The sequence below is a fragment of the Amphibalanus amphitrite genome, unplaced genomic scaffold, assembly GCF_019059575.1.
Source record: "Amphibalanus amphitrite isolate SeventyFive unplaced genomic scaffold, NRLGWU_Aamphi_draft 000079F_arrow, whole genome shotgun sequence".
Classification (NCBI taxonomy): Eukaryota; Metazoa; Arthropoda; class Thecostraca; order Balanomorpha; family Balanidae; genus Amphibalanus; species Amphibalanus amphitrite.
Genome location: NW_024881575.1, coordinates 189,930 through 213,319, shown reverse-complemented (window position 1 = coordinate 213,319; position 23,390 = coordinate 189,930). Strand labels below are relative to the sequence as shown.

Sequence of the window (23,390 nt, the reverse complement as noted above, 5' to 3'; positions counted from 1 at the left end):
CTTTTTGGCCACACCAGATTATCTCGGTAAGTAAGCAAGCTAGAAAGATGCGGTAAAAAGCAACATATAGCTTGCTACAGTATCTTTTAAAATTACCTATACCAGTAAAATGCCTTTTGGGCGAAGAACGAGCGAGCGAGATAGTGAGCCCTGCACGTGCGGAAGGGCGAGAGGGTGCTTCCAACGGGCTTGTGCAAAGCACCCTTCTAACCGGTCGCTAGCGGTGTGCCAAATTTGAACGCAATCGGCCCAGCAGTTCCTGAGATCTGGAAGCGGCATTCTGCACGTGCGCACGTGCAAACGGGGTCCAAAATGACTTTTGCACGGCACCCTACTAACTGGTCCCCAATCGTGTACCAAATTTGAGCGCAATCGGCCCAGCCGTTCTCGAGATCTGGAAACGCCCCCTGCACGTGCGCACGTGCAGTAGCACCCTAACTGCAACACATGGGAATGCATTGCCTGGTGGGTGCCTACCTGTATGCCAAGTTTCAGCGAAATCGCCCCAGTAATTACCGAGTTACTGAAATGGGAACAAATTTGGCACCTCTTATTGTTGTATTTTGCACGTGCACTGGGGGTGACCCACATACATCACGAGTATCCTATTTTGGGTAGAAAGGATGCTGCTACCCTACAAAAATTACCGCAAGCCAATCGTCCAAGCGGCTGCTGAGATATGAGCCTATCAAAATCACTACTTTTGCAAAACAGCTTGAACACCCTTGACTTTTCACGTGGCACGTGCCACGACGGTCACTGAGATGCATCAAAAGTAGTCAATTACGGGTTAGAAGGGATGGGGCTACCCAATAAAAAAGACCGCAGGCCAATCGGTCCAGCGGTTGCTGAGATATTGTGTGGTGACTCTGAGGAGCTCGCTCGCTTCGCTCGCTCGTAAAATACCATGTAACTTAGGCATTAGTGTACATTAGGCACACTCCTCGGGCATAAATGATACTTTTGCTTGCCGATTTTCCACATTTTCTCATGCAAAGACCGTTTTAAAGAGACCCTGCCAGTGAGACTGGACCCACCGTGCCTTCCTCCTCCCATCGAAAGGTCCTGGATACATCCTTGCCTGAGCTGACCCCGAGCCACCGGGTGACTCGCGGGCCCGGGGTCCGCGAAAAAAAACACATGCTAAAAAAACATGCTAGCGTAAAAATATATATGTTTTGAAAATTAAGCTGGTACCGAAATAATTGTTTTACCTACCATGCATTGACAAACCAATTGCTCAAGCTTCAAACCAACCGAAATATAGCCCCGTGGGCCGTATTTTTTTTTGGGGGGGGGGGGCCTTCGGCATGGGGGCCCAGTTCGAAGGTCGTGCCCCCCCCCCCCCCATTCAAAAATCCTGTGTGCGCGCCTGGCCGCTATAATCGGGAGGCGGGAGCGATGAATGTACTGTTTTGATGGCATATGGTGACGGTAAATGATAACATAAAATAGTAAGCCTGCCAGTAATGTGATGTGTTGCGATATGGATATCGACCTAAATCCTTAATTAGCTTCCATTAGCCAGCCGAACAATATCTAATAGAGTAATATACGTTCTAGATCACGGTATTTCTTTTCTCGTGCTCGTTGAATTCACCAGCAGTAGGTACTACTATTGCTAAATACATCCACCGCACAAGTAATGTGCGGTATCAGTCGTGGTTATTCTTTGCATCTGTATCTTCGGAACGATTTGCCAGACTACAATGAAACTTGCAATGTAGCTTACATGTGTTGTAATTCTTGCAGCTGCTAGTTATCTTTAGCTGTCTACTCCTGGATCACTCCGTATTTAAAAATCTTCAGTCAAAGCTATCTGTTGAGATTGGTAAAACCGCACATTACTTTAGCGGTGGGCATATATGACATGTAGCATTACTACATGCATCGTCAGATGCCACTTCAGGGTAACGGGTGACTAAGCCCATTTGGTTGTACTTGCGAGGTGTCTGGGTGGGCGAGCTTCTCGGAGCTAACGAGTGGCCGCCCAGAGTGAGATGACCATTTACTGCATTGTTCCGCTCTTGCCTCTTAGCTGGGAAATGACTAACATATAGCTGTAGGTACATTTGTTACTGACTGTAATTTTTTGGAGACTTGCGGTAATGTCACTCTTTCTTCGAGAAGTGTTTGGTTTTACGTGTTTGTCGCGTCTTTACATTTGACGTCGATTTGAGCAAGCACAGTTTAAAAGGACAGGATATTGGCTTACCTTGAATGCGACGGGAGTACGGTGAATGTTTTTCAGCATCAGCGGTCGCCTGGCCTCCACTGCATCCGTGGCGAACTGAATTTCGTCTCCCGGACTGATCTTGAGCAGGTCACCTGCGGTCAGCGGCCAGCCACAGACAATGTGTCAGCCGAGGCGAGACACGAACATACCTGCCACCTACAACAGACTATAAACCCGTGCCGTGACGGAGCAGTGGCTCCATTGTGACATAGCGAGACGGGAGGTGGCGCTTACCCGTCATCATCCCGACAAACCGGCCATCGCCTGGATATCTGTGAGTTGTGACAGTTACAATCACAGTAGGCCGTTAGTTAATGTAACTCATGGGAGGAATTCAGGCACACGGTGCGCAATTTTTTCAGTGTGCTATCGTGAGTTCGTGAATGTAGGTACATTTCGTGATTTCTCACGAAATTTACAAGTCACTCGTCAATGCTCAAGTCACTGGCACACTATCACATCACGTAACAAACAACCGATGGGTTCTTTAGCTTTGGTTTATCTTATGTCTGTGCAAAATATGTGCCTACCGGTGAATGGTGACACGGAAGTAACGCATGTCACTGACATGTAAGTGAAACAATATTTCGGAGAAACGTCCGGGTTCGTAAGTACTGTGGATTGATAAGCGAGTGTCTCAGGAAGGCGGCCTTGCAACAAAACGCTACACATTCGTGTTTTCTAATTCTCCGAATGCCTAGGTAGTGTCTGGTTCATGTCTGGTGCCGCCGGGACCATTAGTGCAGGAACCGTAATGTTTGACCGAACGTCTTCAAGCATGCTCTCCCAGCCGTGCTTGCCGATGTTTTATTGAAGCTATATAGGCGAAGTGCAGCATAGATGCGACGCCCGTGATAGTTGAGCAGTGGCGTTATCTTGTTAAAAGCATCCACATAATTCAGAAATGTAAGACATCAATGTGGTGAGCATGTGTCTTCCCAAACGCTCGCGATTAAAAACATGTCATGCTATCTTATTTATCAACGAATTTCCGTCACCCGGGGCCACCATTACCATTGGCTCACCCCTAAACCAGCGTTAAGTTGTCTCACCCACACCATCATGCGTTCACCGTCCACCAAGCCACAGTATACCGCTAACCGATTCGGGGTTCGAACACACCGATTTCCGCTGTCATCTCCTCGCCACCCGGCAGCGACTGGTCCGAAGTCTCGTCGCAGGATGCGCCGCTATCATCCGACAAATCCTGCTGGTGGCACAACACGACAATCGGTGTTTACTATTGTTCCAAACGCCCTAAATATGGTTCTCGGTCTGCCCTTGATTCGGATCAATAAGATGCGTCAAAAAGCTCAAATACTGCTCAAAAGCTGATAATGCCATTTATATTTCAGACAACAAGAACAATTCAAGTGCATTCAAGTTCGGAGAAGACGGTATCAAAAGCAAAAAAGCATGGGTAGCTTGCAGTTCCATGATACAATGTATGCTAAGATGACAGTTCCCTAACATAATAAGAAAATCATTTAATGAAGCATATAATATACCCGTATAACGCAAGTGCAAGTGAGCTACCTAAACACAAACAAGAAAAAGATCTAGAGGCAAAAACATTTGATAGACCTATGTCACGCATAATATGACGGAAAACTGACAAACCGCCCCTATAAACAGCTTTCCAGATATCTATTCAAGGGAGCGAAGCGGAGTCGTCTAGTGTTATCCAATGTCCAGCGGCAGTTCAGTCCAGGTCTGGTGAGTGGTGAGGTAGGACAGTTAGGACAGTCGCAGTAGGTAGGCACCCCTGCCATCCCTCCCGTTCTGCTTATCTCGGCACAGTAGGTGCATCTGGCCACCCCGCTCAGGCCTGTGCGGGCGGCACCTGCCCGTCCCGCTGCTCGGCGCCGCTGGTTACCTTGGCCCGGCGCTGGGCCGCGCTGCCAGCGATATCCACCACGCTGCGGTAGTGCAGCAGGCTGCTGTGGCTGAGCGGCGCCCGCTGCGTGCCCGACGGCGGAGGGGTGGCGCGCCGGCCGGCCGTCCGCCGGCGCACGGGCGCCTCCGGCGGCTGGTCGGAGGCCTCCTCCGCGCCGCGCGACCCCTGGCGACCGTCGTCAGCGCCACCTGCGCCCGGCGGAGGGGAGGGCTGCTCCCGGGAGGAGCCACTGTCCGCCGAGACGGTGTCCGTGTCACCGCTCCCGGCGCTCTCCTGAGAATCAAACGGAAACGGGCGCATGAATGGTGTACGGTATTATGAGCTTCTAAATCTCATTGACATTGAATGAGTAGTCAAATGAAATGAGATATACTGCAGGGCATGGGTGGAGAACCTGCCCCGGCCACCCCGGCCGTGGCCGGGGTAACTTTCAGCCGACCCCGGCGCGGCCGAGGTAACTTTTTCCACTTTTGTAAATCCTAAAAGCTGTCTCCATACGAAAAAACTGCCATCTATAAAAGTGTCTCTCATTATTTTTATCCACCTTGAAAAGTTCTTGAAAATTTACTTTACTTTCATTTTGGAGCTTATGTTTTTAAGTCTTTTCATCGCGGAGCCCGACATGTTTCATCAAACAGAAGTAAATCATATTTAAGGGCCGTTATCGTAAGATGGCACTGTAATAACATCACAAGACAGGACGAGGGTAATATCAGTGAGATGGAAGGACGAGCTGCTGGGGCTCAAGGCTCCCCCAACTTGACCCGCGCCAGGGTGGTGGCCCTATCGTAACACGTTGAGTCGAGAGGTGGGCTTTTCACGCTCCTTCTAACTCGGCTACTGGGCTACGAGGCGAGAAGCGGAACGACGTTTGAAAGAGCGACAAACGTGATCAGAGAAATCTGGTCATGTTTTAGGCAAGCTCAATAATAAAATCACCACAGATCATCAAAAGCCAAATTTCTCTGATTTTAGCGTTCTCCGACAACTTTTCTCACAGTTCATGAACATAACGGAGGTTAACCCGCGCCCGGCTGGGGGTCCTGGATTTCCACGCCCTGCTGGGGGGGGGTGTTTGAACACCCCCCTTGTAACTCGGCTCCTGGGCCACGTAGCGATACGCGGAAGGCGGTGTTCGAAAGAGCGTCAAAAATAATGACGAAATCACTTCGGTCAAACCGTCAATTTTTTGGTCAGGTCAAAGTTCAGGTCACCAAAGGTCATTGAAGGCAAAATTTCGCCGATTTCCAGGTCGAATGTCGAAAATTTCCAAGAAGCCAACGCATAACTCGGGAACCAATAGAGCTACAGCGCCGCGGAAAAGCGCATTCGATAGCCCTATTAACGCCCTTTCTGGGTAATTCTCTCAGATTTGACCTAACGTCAACGGTTTTGCCTGCAGGGGGCAAAAACTGCAAAAATAGCCGATTTTTTCGGAAACAGTTTTTCTGCAATAACTTCTGACCCAAGCCCTGTACGAGCTTACTTTTACCTGCATCGTGTTCCTCTTGTCAAGACGCATCGAATGAACTATAACTTGACCTTGAAAGGTCAACTTGAAAATTTGACCTCAGGTCAAGGTCATGACCTGACCGGCAAGGGTCATGTTGCATATCAGTCGATCCGTATCGTCGAGCTGAACACATCTAAGGCGTTTTCATCGCTCTAGCATGCCTCTATCAAAAGTTATTTGCGAAAAACTGTTAGATACCATTCATGACCTAAGATGACCTCAGGGCATAAACAAGGGTCACGGACACCATTTTCATGTTCAGTGTATCTAAACCACTTGTAATTCGGTGTTTGGGATTGTTTATAATGTCTTTTGTCCAAAAGAGGCGCATTTCAATTTTCTCCCATTGACTTATAATGAGGAGGTCGCAAAATTGACCTGACCTTAGGTCATCGATATCGAAATTCTGAGATATACATTTTGTACATGCTATTGCTCTTGACAATCGCTAAAAGTTTCAAAGCGATCGGTCACTCGGTGTAGCTATGACAGACATTGAAACTTTTTATGAGGTGAGGTCACTTCAAGTGACCTGGTGACCTGACCTTGAATGATCTTGGTCTGACATTTTCACAACATGTGTAGAATTGATGTATGATAAGGTGTACCAAAAACGGCGGCGCTCCGCGCCGCCGTTTTTGAGATATTCGCGAAAAACCACAAGGGGGGGTGTTCAAACACCCCCCCCCCAGCAGGGCGCGGGTTAAACACTGCAAACAAAACATTCGATTACTCGTTTAAGCCTCGGTCGCGAATAATATTTCAGGTGCGAGCTCAAATCAATATTCAATAAGAGCCAAGAGGGTCAAAACGGTCAAATTTGACATTTTGTTTTGTGTGGGAAAGGTTGCAACTTCCACGGAATAAGTTTTGCAAAGGGCATGATTGCATTTTTAGCACGGTCATCCAGCAAATTTGACCTGATGACCTGACCTATAGCACTAGGTGACATGCGTCCGAAATTTTAAGTCGTGTTGCAAAATTGTTGTTACAATTACGAAATCTTCCGCACCTGCGTGCAGCAGTTTTCCCTAAAAACGTACAAGCGGCAGACATCCATTATTCTATGCCACAGAATAGGGGTTTGTTGATAACCGTTGACAAATATTTGAGCATCATTGTCTTTCTGACTTTCGGTCGCCGGCCGGGGTAACTTTTTCAAACATTCTCCACCCGTGCTGCAGGGCAGCGCCAAAAAGATTCGGATTGAAGAAAAAGCTCGTCAGAAACCTACTCCTTCCAGAGGAGGTCGTTCTGTACACTGACCTGCTGGCCGAGGAAGGGAGACGGCGGCATCTCGCAGTCCTCCTGCCGGTAGGTGTAGGACCAGGGGTCCTTGCCACCCCACCGGACCAGCGTGTGCTCCGGAGGGATCACCGTTCCGATGTCTTTCTTATTGACGAACTTGATGAGCTGGTGCGACTTGGGCGGCAGCATCTGTTTGATGATTTTCCACGCCGCTGCCGAACGAGTTCCACGTCAGCACATCGAGTATTTCAGGGAAAATGCACGGTATCTGCAGTGACGCACCTACAGTGAGTTGTGGTAGCGCTATAGTAATCATATCTTTGCACAGAGGTGCACTAAGATGTGGAGATAGTTTGGCCAGAGGCCGTGCAAAGGTTACACCGTAGACACATAACCTGTCCTTCCACTTTCGAATTGCTTAGTTTAACCCTGGCTGGTGTGCTAAAGTCACACGAGAATATGCAGGGAACAGCAATCTTTGCACATTGCTTCATAGTAGCTAACAAAAGTAAAGCGACTCAGTTTTTCAAACGCTAGCGAAACTTTTCGTATTTCTAGAACATCAGTATTTAAACTCGTAATCACTAATGCTATACCGAAAGGTAAAAAAAATTCATAAATTTGTACCTATATTATTTATATACACTGTGCCACAGATAACAGTAGTACTGTGCCCTATATGTTACTTGTAATATAACTATTCTATTTTACATAACTATATTACATGAACAAAGCAAAGACACCCGCATAATTATGTAATACTGGGTGGGTTTGCCGGATTGAATTCCGCACAAAGACATTATGTAAGTCCACAACGTCCGACGAGCTCATTTCCGGTTTCTGAGAAAATAATCGTGGTTGTACAGTCATTAAAAAGATCTCTGTGCAGCAGCGCCAAGGTCTGGGGAGATAAGTCCTGTGGACTTCCGTGAAGACGTTATTCTGGGGTGTAATTTTTGATAATTCTCCGGCAAGGTCGACAAAATGCAGAGGATTAATTAAGGTGTGCTTTTGCAGCGCCAAGGGGCTGTGGGACAGACCTTCGTTAAAGATAAGTCATCAGTCGTCTGTCAAGGCAATGAGCCGCATTACATTACAAGATTTATGTCATCTCTTCACAAGTTCACATTGCATCCTATCTCTTACGGGATTAAAAGTGTAATAATGTTAAGTTCGTATCAGTTATCTGCTCTAAGAAACATATCGGGATGGTACGAATGCCTGAACAGGGGAAGAAAGTGTTCCCAGGCCAATAAAAGGCATTCATTCCTTTTTGGTTTTCCTGTGCTCACTACACAATAGTTAGACGTCTTAGACCATCCAATGCCTCGCCGCCAATCCTACGCCCACCATCAATCCCCACGCATCAGAGGACACCGGTCAGCGGCCACCCACCGTTCATGATCCATGGCATCTCGAACACGATGATGGAGTTCAGCATGTCCGGGTAGTAGAGCTTGAACAGGTTGATCAGAAAGCCGATGAACGGGATGTCGACGTTCGACAGGCCGGCGTTACCCATGTCGAGGATGAGCGAGATCCGCTGGCCACGCTCCTCTCTGCGAATATGGGAGAGATCACACGCGGGTAATGACTAATGTCCTGACTCAAACTCGGGAACGGCTAGATACCGTTGCGGTCCTTTGTATTATCTGCGGTCCTTTTTGATGAATATCAAACACAATTGAGTGCCGGCTAGATACTGGATTTTGGTCAGAGTGGATAGGCCTTATGAGACAATCATGCTGAGGGGCGTGTACAATGAACTTTGACCCCAGGCGCGGTGGAACAAGCGGACATGCAGACTTCTGCTTTGTTGGCAGATATAAGCGGTACGAGCACTACGAAACTGCATCAAAAGGAAACAAGATAAACATAGACAAATGTTTCGCATCCGGCAACAGGGTCGTTGTTTATTTTCCTAAGAATAATAATGTTCAAGCCACACCGCAGGACACCGAGCGTATCTGCTGGGCGGGCGCGGATCAGAGAAAAACACGTCAGCATTAGGTCCATGACAGCGGCCATTCTGGTCAGCAGTCTCGCAGCGAATGCGCCCGTCTGTTCGGGCGGCTTTGACGACGGCGCGCGGTATACCTAGCTACGGTCTGGACGGCACGGCTCAGACGCTAGCCCAGACGGTGGTTCAGACGCTAGCCCAGACGGTGGCTCAGACGGGGGTTCAGACAGTGGCTCAGACGGTGGTTTACACGGTGGTTTACACGGTGGTTTAGACGGTGGTTCAGACGGTGGTTCAGACGGTGGTTCAACTTCAGACGGCGGTTCAATGCGTGGCTCAAAAGGCTTGGCTTAGACTGTAGCTCACCGTGGGGCTCAAATGGTGGCTCACGGTGTAGCTCAGACGTTTCGTCTCAGAGAGTTATAGCTCAGGCCACCGAGACAGTGGCTCAGATGTCGCAGATTAGACGATGGTTCATAGCAGGCGACGGTGTGGCTTACGGTTCGGATCAGACAGCAGCTCACGGTGGGGCTCAGCCGGTGGGGCTGCGCATTTCCCAAGTGCATCACACGAGTCGCCCGACCATTTAGCGCCATCTCTTGGGCCCCGTCATAGTGACGTCATATGCCATGGTCACAACGCTTACGATCTTATCTATATATATAGATGAGGCATAGATGCCTTCACAAACCCAGCATGCATGTTGTGGCGGCTGGTGAGAGAATACAGATGGGATTGGACTTAACACAACCGGCGACTATGTGAACTGAAGTCACTTTGATTCAAGAACCTAAAGCCTATAATTATAGTGCATAAGCCTATGGCCGGAATCGTTCGGTAGTTCGCGTTTGAGCAGCCCTGTTGTGCCGTAGGCGTTGAAAGTGACTTGAAGTAAAGTCAGACTGACATCACTGTCACTGTTCATACATTTTTACGCCAGTGTTTGTTGGCTATTCTAAAGAGTGGCTCGCAGTATCGCATGCATAATAGCACAGGACGTCCTGCTTTGTGATGCCCTCACTTTCTGGATCAATACGGGACTAGCGAGGTGCCGGTGTTTGCATTGCACCATATCATTACCAACATTACCTACAGAGCAGGATGAAGCGCTTTCTTAGGCACCATTGGACTACTTGCTTAGATGTTTCGCTGAAGTTGCGATGGACTGTCCAGAAGTACCTATATTCAGTATGTTTGATGTTTTCTTATAGCTTTTTGTTTGCAAATCTTTGACGCAACAATTTTTTTTTTAACACATAACACGAGTATAACCAATGGGCATATTCGCACAACTTTTAAATAGTCACGATAACCATAACCTGATTTCAAGCCCTGTCTATAGTCTCTCTGAAGTCTCACTCTCACGTTTTCACAAAGGTAACGGCGCTTCGTGCAGCCATTCTCCGAGCATGCTGCAGGGCTCTGCTGCCTGCAGTCCGCTGCAAATACATGTAGCAAATACATGTAGCTGTGCCGTGGATGGAGACTGATATATGTGTCGACATAGAGACAGCCTCTCAAGCATGAGGTGATCTGCTTTGGCTATTTCGCATGATGTGTGAGGCGTAGGATAGTTGCAAAGTAAGACATTTTTAATAACTTGTTGACTTTTAAACATGAGGTTTGCACGGTAGGCATACGAAAGATCGAGCTAATTAATTTGCTAAATAACAGATGTAATATGCTGGAGCACATTGCGTCGGAGTACCGACCACAATCGAACAGCAGAGTGTAAGGTAGCGAGACGGTGGGTCATTGGGACGGCGGGGTAGTGGGATAGCGGGTCACTGGGGCATTGGGCAATGGGGTAGCGGGACAATGGAACAGGGGGCAGTTGGGGTAAATCGGGACAGCGAGGCACCGAGACAGCAGAACAGCGAGAGCAGTAATCTGAGCAGTAATCGCCGCGCACTTTGTATATGGATCGCTCTTAAATGTAAATACAAATACAAATACAATTCAAATACAACGAAGTACAACGGGACAGCGGACAGCGGGAATCGAGGCAGAACAGGACAGCAGGTAGCGGGCAGCGGGGCACCGAGACAGCGAGGCAGCGAAGGACAAACAGCGGACAGCGGGGCAGAGGAGTACGAACAGCGGACAGCGGGGCAGCTGAGTAATAGCTGTGGACGCTGGACAGCGGGGCGCCGACCGTCATGGCCCGGCGGCTCTCCGACCGGCCCGGTCATTACCAAACTGCTGACCTCCGCGACCACTCTCACCCGCCGCCACAAGGTCGAGAGTTCAGTGTCGCCCCGGCGGCCGGTCGCCCCTACCGCAGCTCGCCGTGTGTGGTTATACCGGAACACGTGCAGGGGAGAAATTAACGCGGTCAGATGGACGACTGTGCGGCGACAGCAGCTGTCTCGCACCCCGGTCTACTCAGCTGTGAACCCGCGCGGCCGTCGGCGGCGAGCGACTTCGGCCGCGCCGCCTCGGTAATGTTGTAATGCCACAGTGCCACAACCGTCCGCACATGGCGGCCGTCCCAGCGAAAGCTGAGGAATGATGCCGATCAGTTGATAGGATCATACTGAGAGGCGCAGCAGCGGTGAGAAGCATATATTTACATTTATAGGTCTACCAGTGCATTGCAAATTAGCAACAGGATTATACTGGCCATGGAAACACCGCACCAGAATACAGAGCCGAAGTTGCCTTTATTTCTATGACATTTATTTATCGAATGAAGGTATTCACTCGAAACGGTGACTGCCTCCGGCTTGACTGGACGGTCCTGAAAGTGTCAGCTCCCAGCCGTTCAAGCCCGGCGAGCCGTGCCCGCTCCCGACAGCGGCGCGTCCCAGAGGTGTGTGACCGCCGCGCGGCTGACCTTGACCCTGTTCGGCGCTCGTCACTGGTCGCCCGCGGCGGTCGGGCGGACTCGGACGGACGCTGGCGCAACCGCAGGGTGATGACGTCACCGAGGAGCAGCTCGGTGAGTCGCGTACGGTCCGACAACGCTGGTTTGGGGCTCTAGGATAGCGGTGCTGGGGACCAGACGAGATGGTCCGCCCCCCCCCCCCCCCACACACACACACTGCAGGGTATCCGTAGAGCGGGGAGCTCGACGCAGCGTAGCGTGCTAACTCGCGATGGGTAACACGATGATATCATCTGCCCCACGTGAATGATATGACTCATGCTGCTTGTTGCTGATCGCACAACACGTCTCTGAAGCACGTCTGATATGTGCGTCAGTTAGAGGAAGCACTATTATTTTTGTCTTGCGCAATCATACCTAAACATGGTTATTTTTAGTAATAAGTTTTTGGTCCTAAATGGAATTAGTAGTTGCCTAGACCTACAGGTATAGGCAAGGCAATTCATTGCAATTAGTAATGTCCATACTTCACTCCATTCATGGCTGAGTCACCACTCGATCTTCCCTACCCTGTAGACGACCAACTAACCCATTCCATTCATCGCGGACTCACCTTTCGATCTTCTCCACCCAGTAGACGAGGAACTGCTTGACTCGCTCGAAGCGCTCGCCGTGGGTCCTCTCGTGCAGGCAGGAGTGGAAGATCATCAGAGCGGCGCCGTCCCGATCGCGACCGTGCACGCTGAGCGTGCCTCGCTCAAAGAACTCGGTCACCACCGAGTCGTGGGTCAGCTCTGGCGGAGAACAGTCACGCGCTTGGAGTTAGTTACTATGACGAGATGCCGGTTAAGTTATTAATGATTGAGAAAGAATCGTTAAAACGTTGAGGAAAAGCGAGACATGGTGAATTTTTCTTGGATTTATAAACATAAGTTAAGAAGAAATGGCTATAGCAAACATTGCACAAAAGCAATGGGAATCAGTGGCGACGCCACGAATTTTCGCCAGTGGGGCAAGCTTGAGGTGACCCGACTGTTGTCTGATACGCCGATCTGCAAAATCCATGAGCACCTTGCCCCTAGATGTTGCCATTCAAAATTACCATGATTTCAGGTTTCATGCATACGTATTGAGCTTAACCATTTAACCCTCGCTGGCCGGGAAGGGGGGGGGGCGTTTTTTGCCTCCCCCTGGGGAATATTTGCGATACCTCATGAACGCTTAGGGATAGAAAGACGAAACTTGCTGTACCTTATCCCCCATTAATCTGACATCTTTGAAGCAAAAGAAAAAGGACCTAGCCTCCTTGTCCCTTGATAACGTCTCAGAGCCGATTTTTCTAGACTCCTGCACAGCAAACTTCGGCGTCACAGACGTGAACTTCAACCAGCTGCCAAAAATTGAGTTTCAGAAATAAAGACAAATTACGGGCACGGTTGTGTAGCATTTGACCTAGAAAAATATACTTAAGTAACTTTGGTGACCTGAGGCCAGAGGTCAGGTCAACGACCCCGAGCTGGGGCTTTAGTTTTTTTTCGCAAATAACTTAAAGGGACTATCCCACCTTCTAAAATGTTGTTAAAACCAGTTAAATTGTGCCCGACTTTATAGATTGGATGACCAGGAACACGGTTCTGGCATTTATTTTTCATTAAACATCTTAGGCTTCCCATATTCCAAACACAAACTTTCAAATATGTGACGTCACAGCCCAAAATTACCTCCTTCCCCAGGCCACATTACTGTCATAAAGCTGATTCTTTTTACTCTGTAGGCACCACAACAAAGTTCAGACCAAGTTTTAAGCGATTTTTCAACGAACAACCCCATTTAAATCAGAATGACTAAACGAGGTGACGTCACACTAACGGTCGCTCCATGTTGAAGATAGGGCCTTGTACAAGGCCCATTTTCAAATGAAGGGAACGAATTTCTTCAACACCAAGAGGCCGCGGGGGCTGCAACCTAGATAGATGGTGGTTTCTGAACCTCGCCGCAAACTTGGCTATCTCAACTCAAACCCCATGTTAAAGGTGGGATAGTCCCTTTAAACAAAAATGGTCCTAGAGCTACGGCAGTATCTTCGTATTCGTCTCGTCGAGACGCGTCGAGTGACACATAGGTATATTGTTTGGAAGAGGTCAAGTTTTATGTTGACCTCATATGACCTCGAATGACCTTTGGTTGACTTTGACGCATAAAATGTCGTTTGTGATGATTTCGTAGCCGCAGATCACGAGTGTGGCATCCATTTTGCTTTAAGCATTCATTTAGAGCCTCAGGATGGCAAAACATGTCTTAATTATTATGCTTGACTTGAATAAATGAAATAGACTTAGCATCTAGCAAGGATACTCTCTTCTGACCAGGGGCGTAATCACTCCTCAAAAAATGGGCTGGAAATAACTCCCTCCGGGGGCGGCATTAACCGTCGCCGGCCGAGGGGGGGGGGGGCGGGTGCCCCCCCCCCCCCATAGGGTTTTTTCGCGATAGCTCCGAACACGCCGGCGATAGAGAGCTGAAACTTGGCATACCTGACCTTTGATTCAAGCCGGATCTTTTGACACCAACCGCATTTGCGGGTAGGTCAGGTCACTGACTTATGATGTCATAAGTGAATCTTTGCACGGTCTTCAGATGTCGCAACTTCGCAACGCCCTCACTGCCAGAGGAGCTTTCACAGGGAAATGAAACTTGCAGGACCTAGTATCCATTAGGAAACCAACAACTTGTATATCTCGGATTTTTCCTAAAGGTCATATGAGGTCAGGTCATTTTCGTGACCTCACCATTATAAGTCAATGGGGCAAAATGAAAACTGCTATTCTGGCGCCGGGAACGATCTCCAACTATCTCAAGCACACAGAATCGTGATTTCATGCACTCCTTGCAAGGTTCCGTGCGTCACTTTTGCAATGTTGACCTTTCATGACGTCATTTATGACGTCATTAGGGTCATATTAGTTTTTCGTCAATAACTCCCGATCAAATTGAGCTAGCGGGTCGGGAAAGCCAGCAATGGACTCAGGAAGACCTGCCGAATCGAATGATATGCGATATGACCTCATTCGACCAACTTCGTGACCTAGGGGCGCTGACCTGACCGTGACCCGAGGTCAACACCCTAAGTTAACCTCACCCAAACAAAACGTATATCATTCGACGCGCCTGAGCAAGGCGAACACGATGCTGCCAAAATCGCGGCTCTGCGGCCGTTTTTGAAGACCTCACAAAGACCTCACCCACTCAAGGCCCCACAGTAGACCGAGGACTCTTTCAAGTGCTCAGCTTTACTCTTGAGTCTTGCTGCGCGCTCAGGGCACTACTCGTTGGCTCGGAATGCTTACATCAAGCAATCACACAGGGCCATTTCGCGACTTCGATGGTTGTTTGCGATCAGAGCGTCTCACCTGACGCTCTCATGGGCTGAATTCGCATAGGCGAATCCCTTAGACTTATCGAGCCCAAAATGTAACACTTTGTGTTGGGCAGCATACAGAGCCCGCCAAAACGTGCGCATGTCCTACATTTGCGCACGTTAAGAGTAGCAACCAAACTGAGATACCTAGCCATGGAATTATGAATCCCCCGGTCCGCACGATGTTCACCTATCGGAGACGTTTCAGCACAATTCGCCAAGTCAATGCGTAGTTATTATATGTAAACAGCAGCAATTTAAGCACCCCTGACTGAGCTATCGCCGAAATATTCGCCAGGGTTAGGGGCGAAAAACGCCCCCCCGGGCCAGCGAGGGCTATCATTCCGGGGAGAGGTGGCACAGCGCCTGACGAGAGCAGCACAGACATCGATGGAGCGTTATAGGGAGGGGCGAATCATTAAACGTTTTGACGCATTCTGGGAAGGGGAGGCGCGTAAGGGCAGAAAGGCGTCTGGGGAGGGGCGGCACGTAGCGGCGGCAAGGTGCCTTGGGAGGGTGGCGCCGACTGCGATAGAGCATTGTGGGGAGTGGCGGCTTGTTGAGGGCGGCGGGGTGTTGTGGCGAGGGGCGGCACATAGTGGGCGCCAAGATACTCTGGGGAGGGCGGCAAGGCGTTTATGGAGGGCGGCACAGACGGTGGTAAAGCGTTGTGGGGAGGGGCGGCACATTGGGGGCGGCGGGGTTTGTGGTGAGGGGCGGCACATAGAGGGCGCCAAGGCACTTCGGGGGGTGGGGGCACATATGGCGATAGAGCATTGGGGGGGGGCGGCTTATTGAGGGCGGCGGGAAGTTGTGGCGAGGGCAGCACATAGAGAGCGCCGAGGTACTCTGGGGAGGGCGGCACAGACGGCGATAGAGCTATATGCGGAGGGGCGGCACATTGAGTGCGGCGGGGTTCTGTGAGGGGCGGCACATAGAGAGCTCCGAGGAACTTGAGGGGAAGTTGGTGCGGAGGGGCGGAAGGACATCTGGGAGGGGCGGCGTGTAGAGGGCACCTAGTTATTTTAGTGAGGAGCGGCACGTTGAGGTCAGGCGTATAGTGGACCGAGCAGTGCCGTTTCTTTTTTCTTGGTTTTGAAGTCCGCGAGTCCCGCAATTGCAGTTTTCCTCTACTGGGGGCGGCATTTTCATCATCCCAAAAATGGGCTGGAATTTCCAGCGTTCCAGCGCGGTGGTTACGCCCATGCTTCTGACTTTGACCTTGTAGTAGCCTTGTATAGAAAGCTAAAGCACAAATAGGGGCCTGCTAAGCTTCAAAACATTTAAAACATCTCGGAATTTAGTATACAAGATATAAGAAAAAGTGCAAAGTTTGTGGTCAATTTTGAGCATGACCGTGACCTTGAATTTGAATGTTATGCACATTATCGAAATCCGCAGGCTCTCTTCTTTAACATTTAACATCCATTTTAGCCGTTTTTATGCACCATGCCGTCCTTTGGAACATGTACTTTGAGACCACTGCTAAAGTGCCGGTTTTTGCCTTTGACCTTGACTTCTGACCTTGAAAATTGACTTGAGGTTAGAAAGTTTAGGGGCTTTTGAATCTTCTCGTAGATACCTTTTGTTTGGTACCATTTTTTGTTTCCGTAGCTACCTTATTTACGGAGTTAAACAAGTGGAGGGGGGAAGGGCTACCCCCGGACTGCGGTGGTTGGGATTACCCCCGGGCCTGGCCGGGTTACGGTCGCAAGCAAATAAAACTATAAGACTAGATTTCGAGACACAAACCTGTGAAAACGTTATGTCGTTCGTTGAGATATAAAATGGTGCATTCCCCAAAACAATAATCAGTACCTAGTTCTCTTTTTTCCCGTAGTACGTATATGTGCGATTCTGGTATATCACACACGATTGATATACCAGAATAAGCTCTATTAGGGCGACCCACATAAATTTCCAGATAACAGGGCTGTTCACGGGCCCTGTGTGCGGTCGGACCGCACACAGCCTCCAAGCTCCGCCCACTGCGTCCCTACGTCAGCATTCCGTCACCGCACACAGCGATCGCTGTGGCCGGTCGGGACTGGCCACAGCGGACCGTCCACCGCACGCAGCCGTGACGTCAGAGCCGCCTACCCATCCCCTACCCCCACGCCTGCTGGACGTACCGCACACACCGCACGCAGCAGTGTGCGGTGCCCGTGAACACCCCTGGATATACATAAACCTATCACATTTTGTCATACATCCCTGAGCTCAGTCTCAGTCTAAGGGTTCCCAAAAGAGGGTGGTCTGTTCTCTGGCCGACTTTTGATAAACTGCCTCTCAGCCTCCTCGAGGTCAAGCTCGAGGGCAGCCTTCTGGTGAATGAAATTGAGTAGGAGAATGAGTGGGAGTAGGAGAATTATGGACAGACGGTCCGATAACGAACGTTCTGCTGATGCACTTGATAAGAGGACCATCAAAAACAGACATACTATTATAACCGCCTATCATGAATGTTGCGCCGGTCTTCTGTTCCCTTTTCAACATCAGCCAAATTTTGTGGGGGCAAAAACATAGTCTTGCCCCCAGGCCCCACGGCCTCCTGGCAGTGGGGGCAGTCTGCCCCCACTGCCCCCACGGTGGCGCCGTCCTTGAGGGGAATAGAGACGCCCAGCCCTAAAATTGTTAAATGGTGAAGATCCAAATCTAGCGAGGAGTACGCACCCTATACACATAGCATCATCGATACAGTTTTCGCAATTACCTAAATTAGTCGATCACATTGCGTTCGATGACGCCAGATTCTCGACATAACGAGGACCTCATACGACGGACCTCGACATGTCGAGGTCCGTCAGTCTTATCATTCGACGGCACTCATATAGTAATGCGATTACTATATGAGTGAAAGGCAACTCCTTCCACTCATGATATAGTGAGTGAATGGAATGACAATGGAAAATGGAATTTCATGACAATGGAAGGCAACTCCTTCCATTGTCATGATATAATGTCACCAAAAAACTTTATTAAACACAACACAATCCAAGACAAGGAACCATTAGGACTGAGTATGTGTGCTCTATCTGGAACATAAGTGTTCAACGTTTTACGAAAAGCAAATCAATTTAAGAGAATCTTAAATTGACGACTTTGAATTCCTAAGTCGTCAAATGTGACCAATCTTCAGAATATCTCAACTAAGGACGATAATGATAATTTGGTTGTGGGTGCCCGGACTGCAGAGGTCATCGGTTCGCAAGTTAAGCGCTCGTTTCGAATTGCGTTTGACTTTCAGTCAAAGTCATCATCCGTCAGTTGTGCGCGGTGCTGGCCAGTCCGTGACTGCTCCGGGGTGAAGGAATTCCCAAAAAGTCACGCCACCCTGCCACCAGCAGCCCCCTCCCCCGGCTCAAAACGTGCCACGGAGCGGGGAGGTGCTGATCCGCGATACGGATAGAGCACACCTCCGCGCGGCACGCGGCGTGGCGTGCGACGTAGATCGGATTCGGCATCAGGCGCACCAGCAGGCATAACCTCAGCTGAGAGCTATCCGTGCAACTGCAGAATGCCTGCGTGTCGATGGTGTAGAAAATGAATTTTTAATTCCACAATGTGTAATTTCTATAGTTATCTAAACTAACGTTATAAACTGCGTTGGGATTAGCCTGAATAATCTTAACATTTGATTTATATTATCTTGCTGTAAACAAAACAACCTAATGATTGCTCTCTGTAAAATCTTGCTGTTCAGAAAACACGTTTCTCTATGAGATGGAGACAACGTTGCCAAACGGACATCGCTTTGTGTGTGATCAAAATTTACGTGTGATGTGCCTAATAAAACTTTAAAGCGTTTATCTTATTGCTTCACCGTTTATATGCGTTTATAAGCACGCAGTGCACACGGCACAAAACACGTCTTACCAATTATCAATTATTAGACATCCGAGTTATAAACCACTTACGAGTATAATTACGTGCCTTTATCTAGTCCATGCCAAATATTTTCACCAAACTCACCATTGACTTGCCACTCGTGGCGGAATTTCACCGAGTCCATCATGAAGTCGAAGGCCTTGTCGATCTCCAGGTCGCCGTGCGCCATGAACCTCTTGCACCAGAGGTCGTCCGTGCGAGCGCGCACGATGTCTTGGGGGTGCACATGATCTGCGAACAGCGAGACAACGGCCGTCAATGGCTGACAACATGGGCGCTACTGCCGGACCTTGGGATACACCCGCGGGAGCCGGCCATGGGGCAGCGGTGGGTACCGTTGATAGGTGCGCTTGCGGCCTGCAATAGTGGTCTGTGTAGCGCAATAGATGCATTTTTAACAACTCTCATGTTGCTGCGCTTTGATAGTTATAATATAACGTTGTTAGACAAAATAAGATAAACAAATGTAATGCTCATGTGTCAATATCGGTAATGAGTTGACGAGCCCGAATCCAGCAAATCGCAATCAATTGTACCTCAACTTATTTTTCATAAACTGCTGCAGTGGCCTCTTTCAAAAGGAAGTCCAGTGATGTGGGACAGAAAATCAGCACCTTGCGGACGGGCTTTGTGCTGCCAAATCTCCTCCCAAGGCTGAAAGTACCGGATCTTTAGGATAGACCGCTGGTTTCCGCACGATATTCCTGTATCTGACCAAGGACGCGAGGCCAGGCATCTGACGTGCAGCGAAATCCACATCACGCATACGTACTGCCGACCATTCAGAACGTGTTCACAACTGATGACTGTGGATAAAACAATAATCTTCGGCAGTTTTGGAAGGTTCAAAATTGAGCTCAGTAGTTAGATCCGCGGCTGGCCCCATCTCGGGCCGAAATCTTGGAAACATGAGCCCGCCTTCAGGCTGCCTCAACCGTCTCAGCATTCCACAGAGGATTGCCAGAGTTACATAACGGAGAGGAGGGACGCAGTACCAGCCTCTGAGCAGGCCTAACCGAGCAGCTTCTCTGATTGCAGTCTGAGTTCAAGTGCATGGCTAGGCTTGTACAGATTTCATACCTATACCAATACAGGATTTTATAGAGTAATCTAAGGAAACAGTCAACTTTGAGAATCCATCCTGGCGCATGCACATTCAATGTCAGATTGTTAGATCCTGTTTCTGAAGTTGACCTTCATTTTGTTCAGCAATGGCGTATTTTTCAATTTGGGGTGGGTGAGGTCAGGTAAGGTCAGATAAGCTTTCAGGTGTCCCGTCGTATAATCTTGCTGGTGTTTACCACCACTAACAGATTCGCAAAACGTGACATGGGCTCAAAAACTAGTTCCAAAACCCCGAAACGTAAGCTCGATTCGAAATAACATACATGAAAGCTGCCATAAGCCGTAAACTTAGAAAAGTCGACCGCTGTTGCCAGAGGTCAGTGACCTCGAACTGACCTTCACGTGCACTTGGAACCCACTAAACTCACGGGAAAACATCATCTCACATGTTGGCACGTTTTTAATCACACACAAAAAACTGGAGACGTACAAATATAATGCACACCGTCAAGTCAAATCGCCATTATGGACTGATGTAGTGTCGAGAAAGGGGTCACATGTTTGGTTTGAGCCGGGTTCATGAAATGTTCAGGTTAGGCGTAACATTGATGAGCACGAGGACAAAGCATTGTCGCAATCCGCCGCTTTCTACGCACGTTAATGAGAAAAACAAGGGATCCATCCGACCCGCAGTCCCCACTACCCTTCCTGCCAGTCCTCGCGCTACCCTCCCGTAGTGCGGTGGTTAGCATTGAGCAAGCCTTGGGCTGTTTAGTGTTTGTGTTTACTTTAGTAACGAGTTCATTATTTATGTTCATTATTACGTACATAATTATTATTTATCCCGTTTTCCTCTCATTAAAAATGTAATAATGGTACAAATAATAAGGTAGGGGAGGGTGGGGCAAAGCGGCCACCCTAACGCTTCTCACGATGCCAACGCTTGATCTTTAAACTTGGAAAGATTCTTTCTATACCAATGTGGTCCCTCTGAAGTTGCCTTTTATTTCAACTGCGTTTTATTTCCAAAGGCGTTCACATATGGAAGATATTGACAAAACTTTAAACCTATGCATATTGGCCACTTTGCCCCATACCCTGGGGCAAAGCGGCCACCGGTGACCGGCGTCTTCTCAAGTCCCGATATGAGAAACAAAATAGTTGCCTCATGTACGACTAGGGTATTTGATGGTGACAAGGTTTAAGCGAGGATGGATGTTTGCTTTGTCAGCATCCCACCTGTAGGTAAACAAAGAAAGGATTTTCATGAAAAAACATTTAATTGCATTATTTGGTAACTCATGCAACTGAAAAGTGGCCAAGATGAATGCATGACGACACATTTGAATATACCTAAATAGTGTTTTTTATCCAGATGGAAACAACTTATGGCCAATTGGGGGGTGGCCACTTTGCCCCGGCCACTTTGCCCCGCGCATACCGTCCGAGAGAAAAATATTCCAGCTTAGCTATTAGTGGGGTAAAAAACATTAAAATTGGTAGAATACATGTACGATAACCATGCAATGCATGGACAAGAACGCTTATAAAAATTACAAACGGTTATGAAATAACATAACATTTAAAAATTTTAAACATAGTTGGTAACCTGGCAAGAAATGCTTTTCCGTGTTTCACAGAACAATGGTGATGGGCCTGAAACCCCGGTCTGGCTCATTCGAACGACCGTGGAGTGAAGTATAATTGGAAACCATAAATTGGAACTGACGCCAGCTATGAAGGGCTAAAACGATGGGTGGCCGCTTTGCCCCGGTTGGCCGCTTTGCCCCACTCTCCCCTACAATCTGCCCTCCTCAGCGCAGTTTTGAGGGTGTCGCTGTTATGACAACACTCAGACGTAATCCACGCCTCTAAACGTCACGTTGCCAAACTGAGCAGTGTGTAGCCGGGGCAAGGTCAAGATGACTAGGCAAAACAGTGGACGTCGATATCGACTCACGAGCCAGACGGTGTCGTCATTGGGCAGGTGTCACGAATACCCTCGGCACATGGGGTTCGGCAGCCTAGTCATAGGTCAAATTCAGTCACATGAGGCCAGCATTACCGCATCGTACTGACATGAATGACGAGCTAGTGATGTGGCCGAAACTTTTGAAATTTCGAACATATGAATGAAATGGAGGCACCAAATGAAGCGAACACACAGTGAGGCAGCCAAAGAGCAGAGCATGTTACAAGTTGGGACTTCTCGTGCCGTCTTTCAACTACGGAACCGCTTTGCTATCCTGCTTCACTATCCCTTAACTGTCTAATCTCTTAATAATATGAATGATATGCTTTGAATTTCAAAGACAATATATGGCTTACAAAGTTTATGCAGTGGTGGCTAAAAACTGTCCTGCGAATTTTACACATATATTTAATATTTTTGTATATGACAATGGAGGTCTGGGATGGCCTTACGGCATAGGGGCCATAGGTGAGATAATATTGAATGCAACATGCAATTCTGAAGTTTTCTTTATCTAATTATGTGAACGAGGCGCCATTTAGCTTCTATCAACTCGAACACGACACCATGTCTCGATTCGTTTTCTCTACGATACACATTTGTCTCGAAGTATAGATACCGCGGTCTTTCAAGCTCCGCTCCACGTATTTCAGTCGCCCGGTCCAGTCCATTCGTTGAAGGGCGTCCGGTCTTGCCATTGCTGTATTGCATCCAAATGTCGTAAGTCCGGGCGGACCGGGGCCGGCGGCTGTGGAGTAACACGCGGGTCACCGGGAGGGCGGGGTGGCCGCGCGGGACGGGGGCGGGGGGCGGGGTACAGGTACCGGTCCGGCCATGTGGTAACCGTGCACCGTCCGCGCCGCGGCCACTGCTGCTGCCGACTGGCAGGACCGGCCTGACCGGTGACCGGCCCGGTGACCTGGGGGTCGTCTGACCGGCCCGCCCGGACCCGCCCCGTCCCGCCGACGGACCAGGGACCGCCTCCTGGTCCCGCCGACCGACCAGGGACAGCCTCCTATCTCGGTCCCGCCCAGATAGCGACGGACCAGGGACCGCCGCCTTTACTTTATGCATTCGCTTCCACCAGTGAGTCTAGAGCCGTCTCCTGTGCTCGGCCCCGCCGACGGACGATGGGAATGGGCCAGGAACTGTTTGTCACCTGTACCCCGCTGTCCTCTGTCCGCTCGGGTCGGCAGGAGCGGACGCCCGTGACGCTGACCTGGCCCGGAGACGGCCCTCTGCATGGGTAATGTGCTGCCTCTCAGGCTCCGGTCGCCGAGTTAGCAATGAAAGCATCTCCGCCTCCAGGGCGTTTGCATACATACACTTCTACAGGGTGCAGTAACACCGCGTCCGTGCGCAATGG

The 23,390-nt window shown here is 49.2% G+C and overlaps 1 protein-coding gene across 3 annotated transcripts in view; it reads right to left on the bottom strand.

The window, feature by feature from the left end:
* Positions 1-23,390, bottom strand: part of LOC122379482 (motile sperm domain-containing protein 2-like) — a 71,810-nt gene that overhangs the window by 41,592 nt on the left and 6,828 nt on the right. For 2 of the 3 annotated variants that reach the window (XM_043361716.1, XM_043361718.1), the window contains exons 2-8: positions 19,072-19,218; positions 12,295-12,475; positions 8,290-8,453; positions 6,913-7,106; positions 4,113-4,406; positions 3,359-3,446; positions 2,216-2,328 (exon numbers count right to left, since the gene is read on the bottom strand). In XM_043361716.1, the coding sequence (XP_043217651.1) occupies positions 2,216-2,328; positions 3,359-3,446; positions 4,113-4,406; positions 6,913-7,106; positions 8,290-8,453; positions 12,295-12,475; positions 19,072-19,218 (1,181 nt within the window). The remainder of the gene's footprint in view (positions 1-2,215; positions 2,329-3,358; positions 3,447-4,112; positions 4,407-6,912; positions 7,107-8,289; positions 8,454-12,294; positions 12,476-19,071; positions 19,219-23,390) is intronic. The other variant, XM_043361717.1, reaches the window with a different exon arrangement.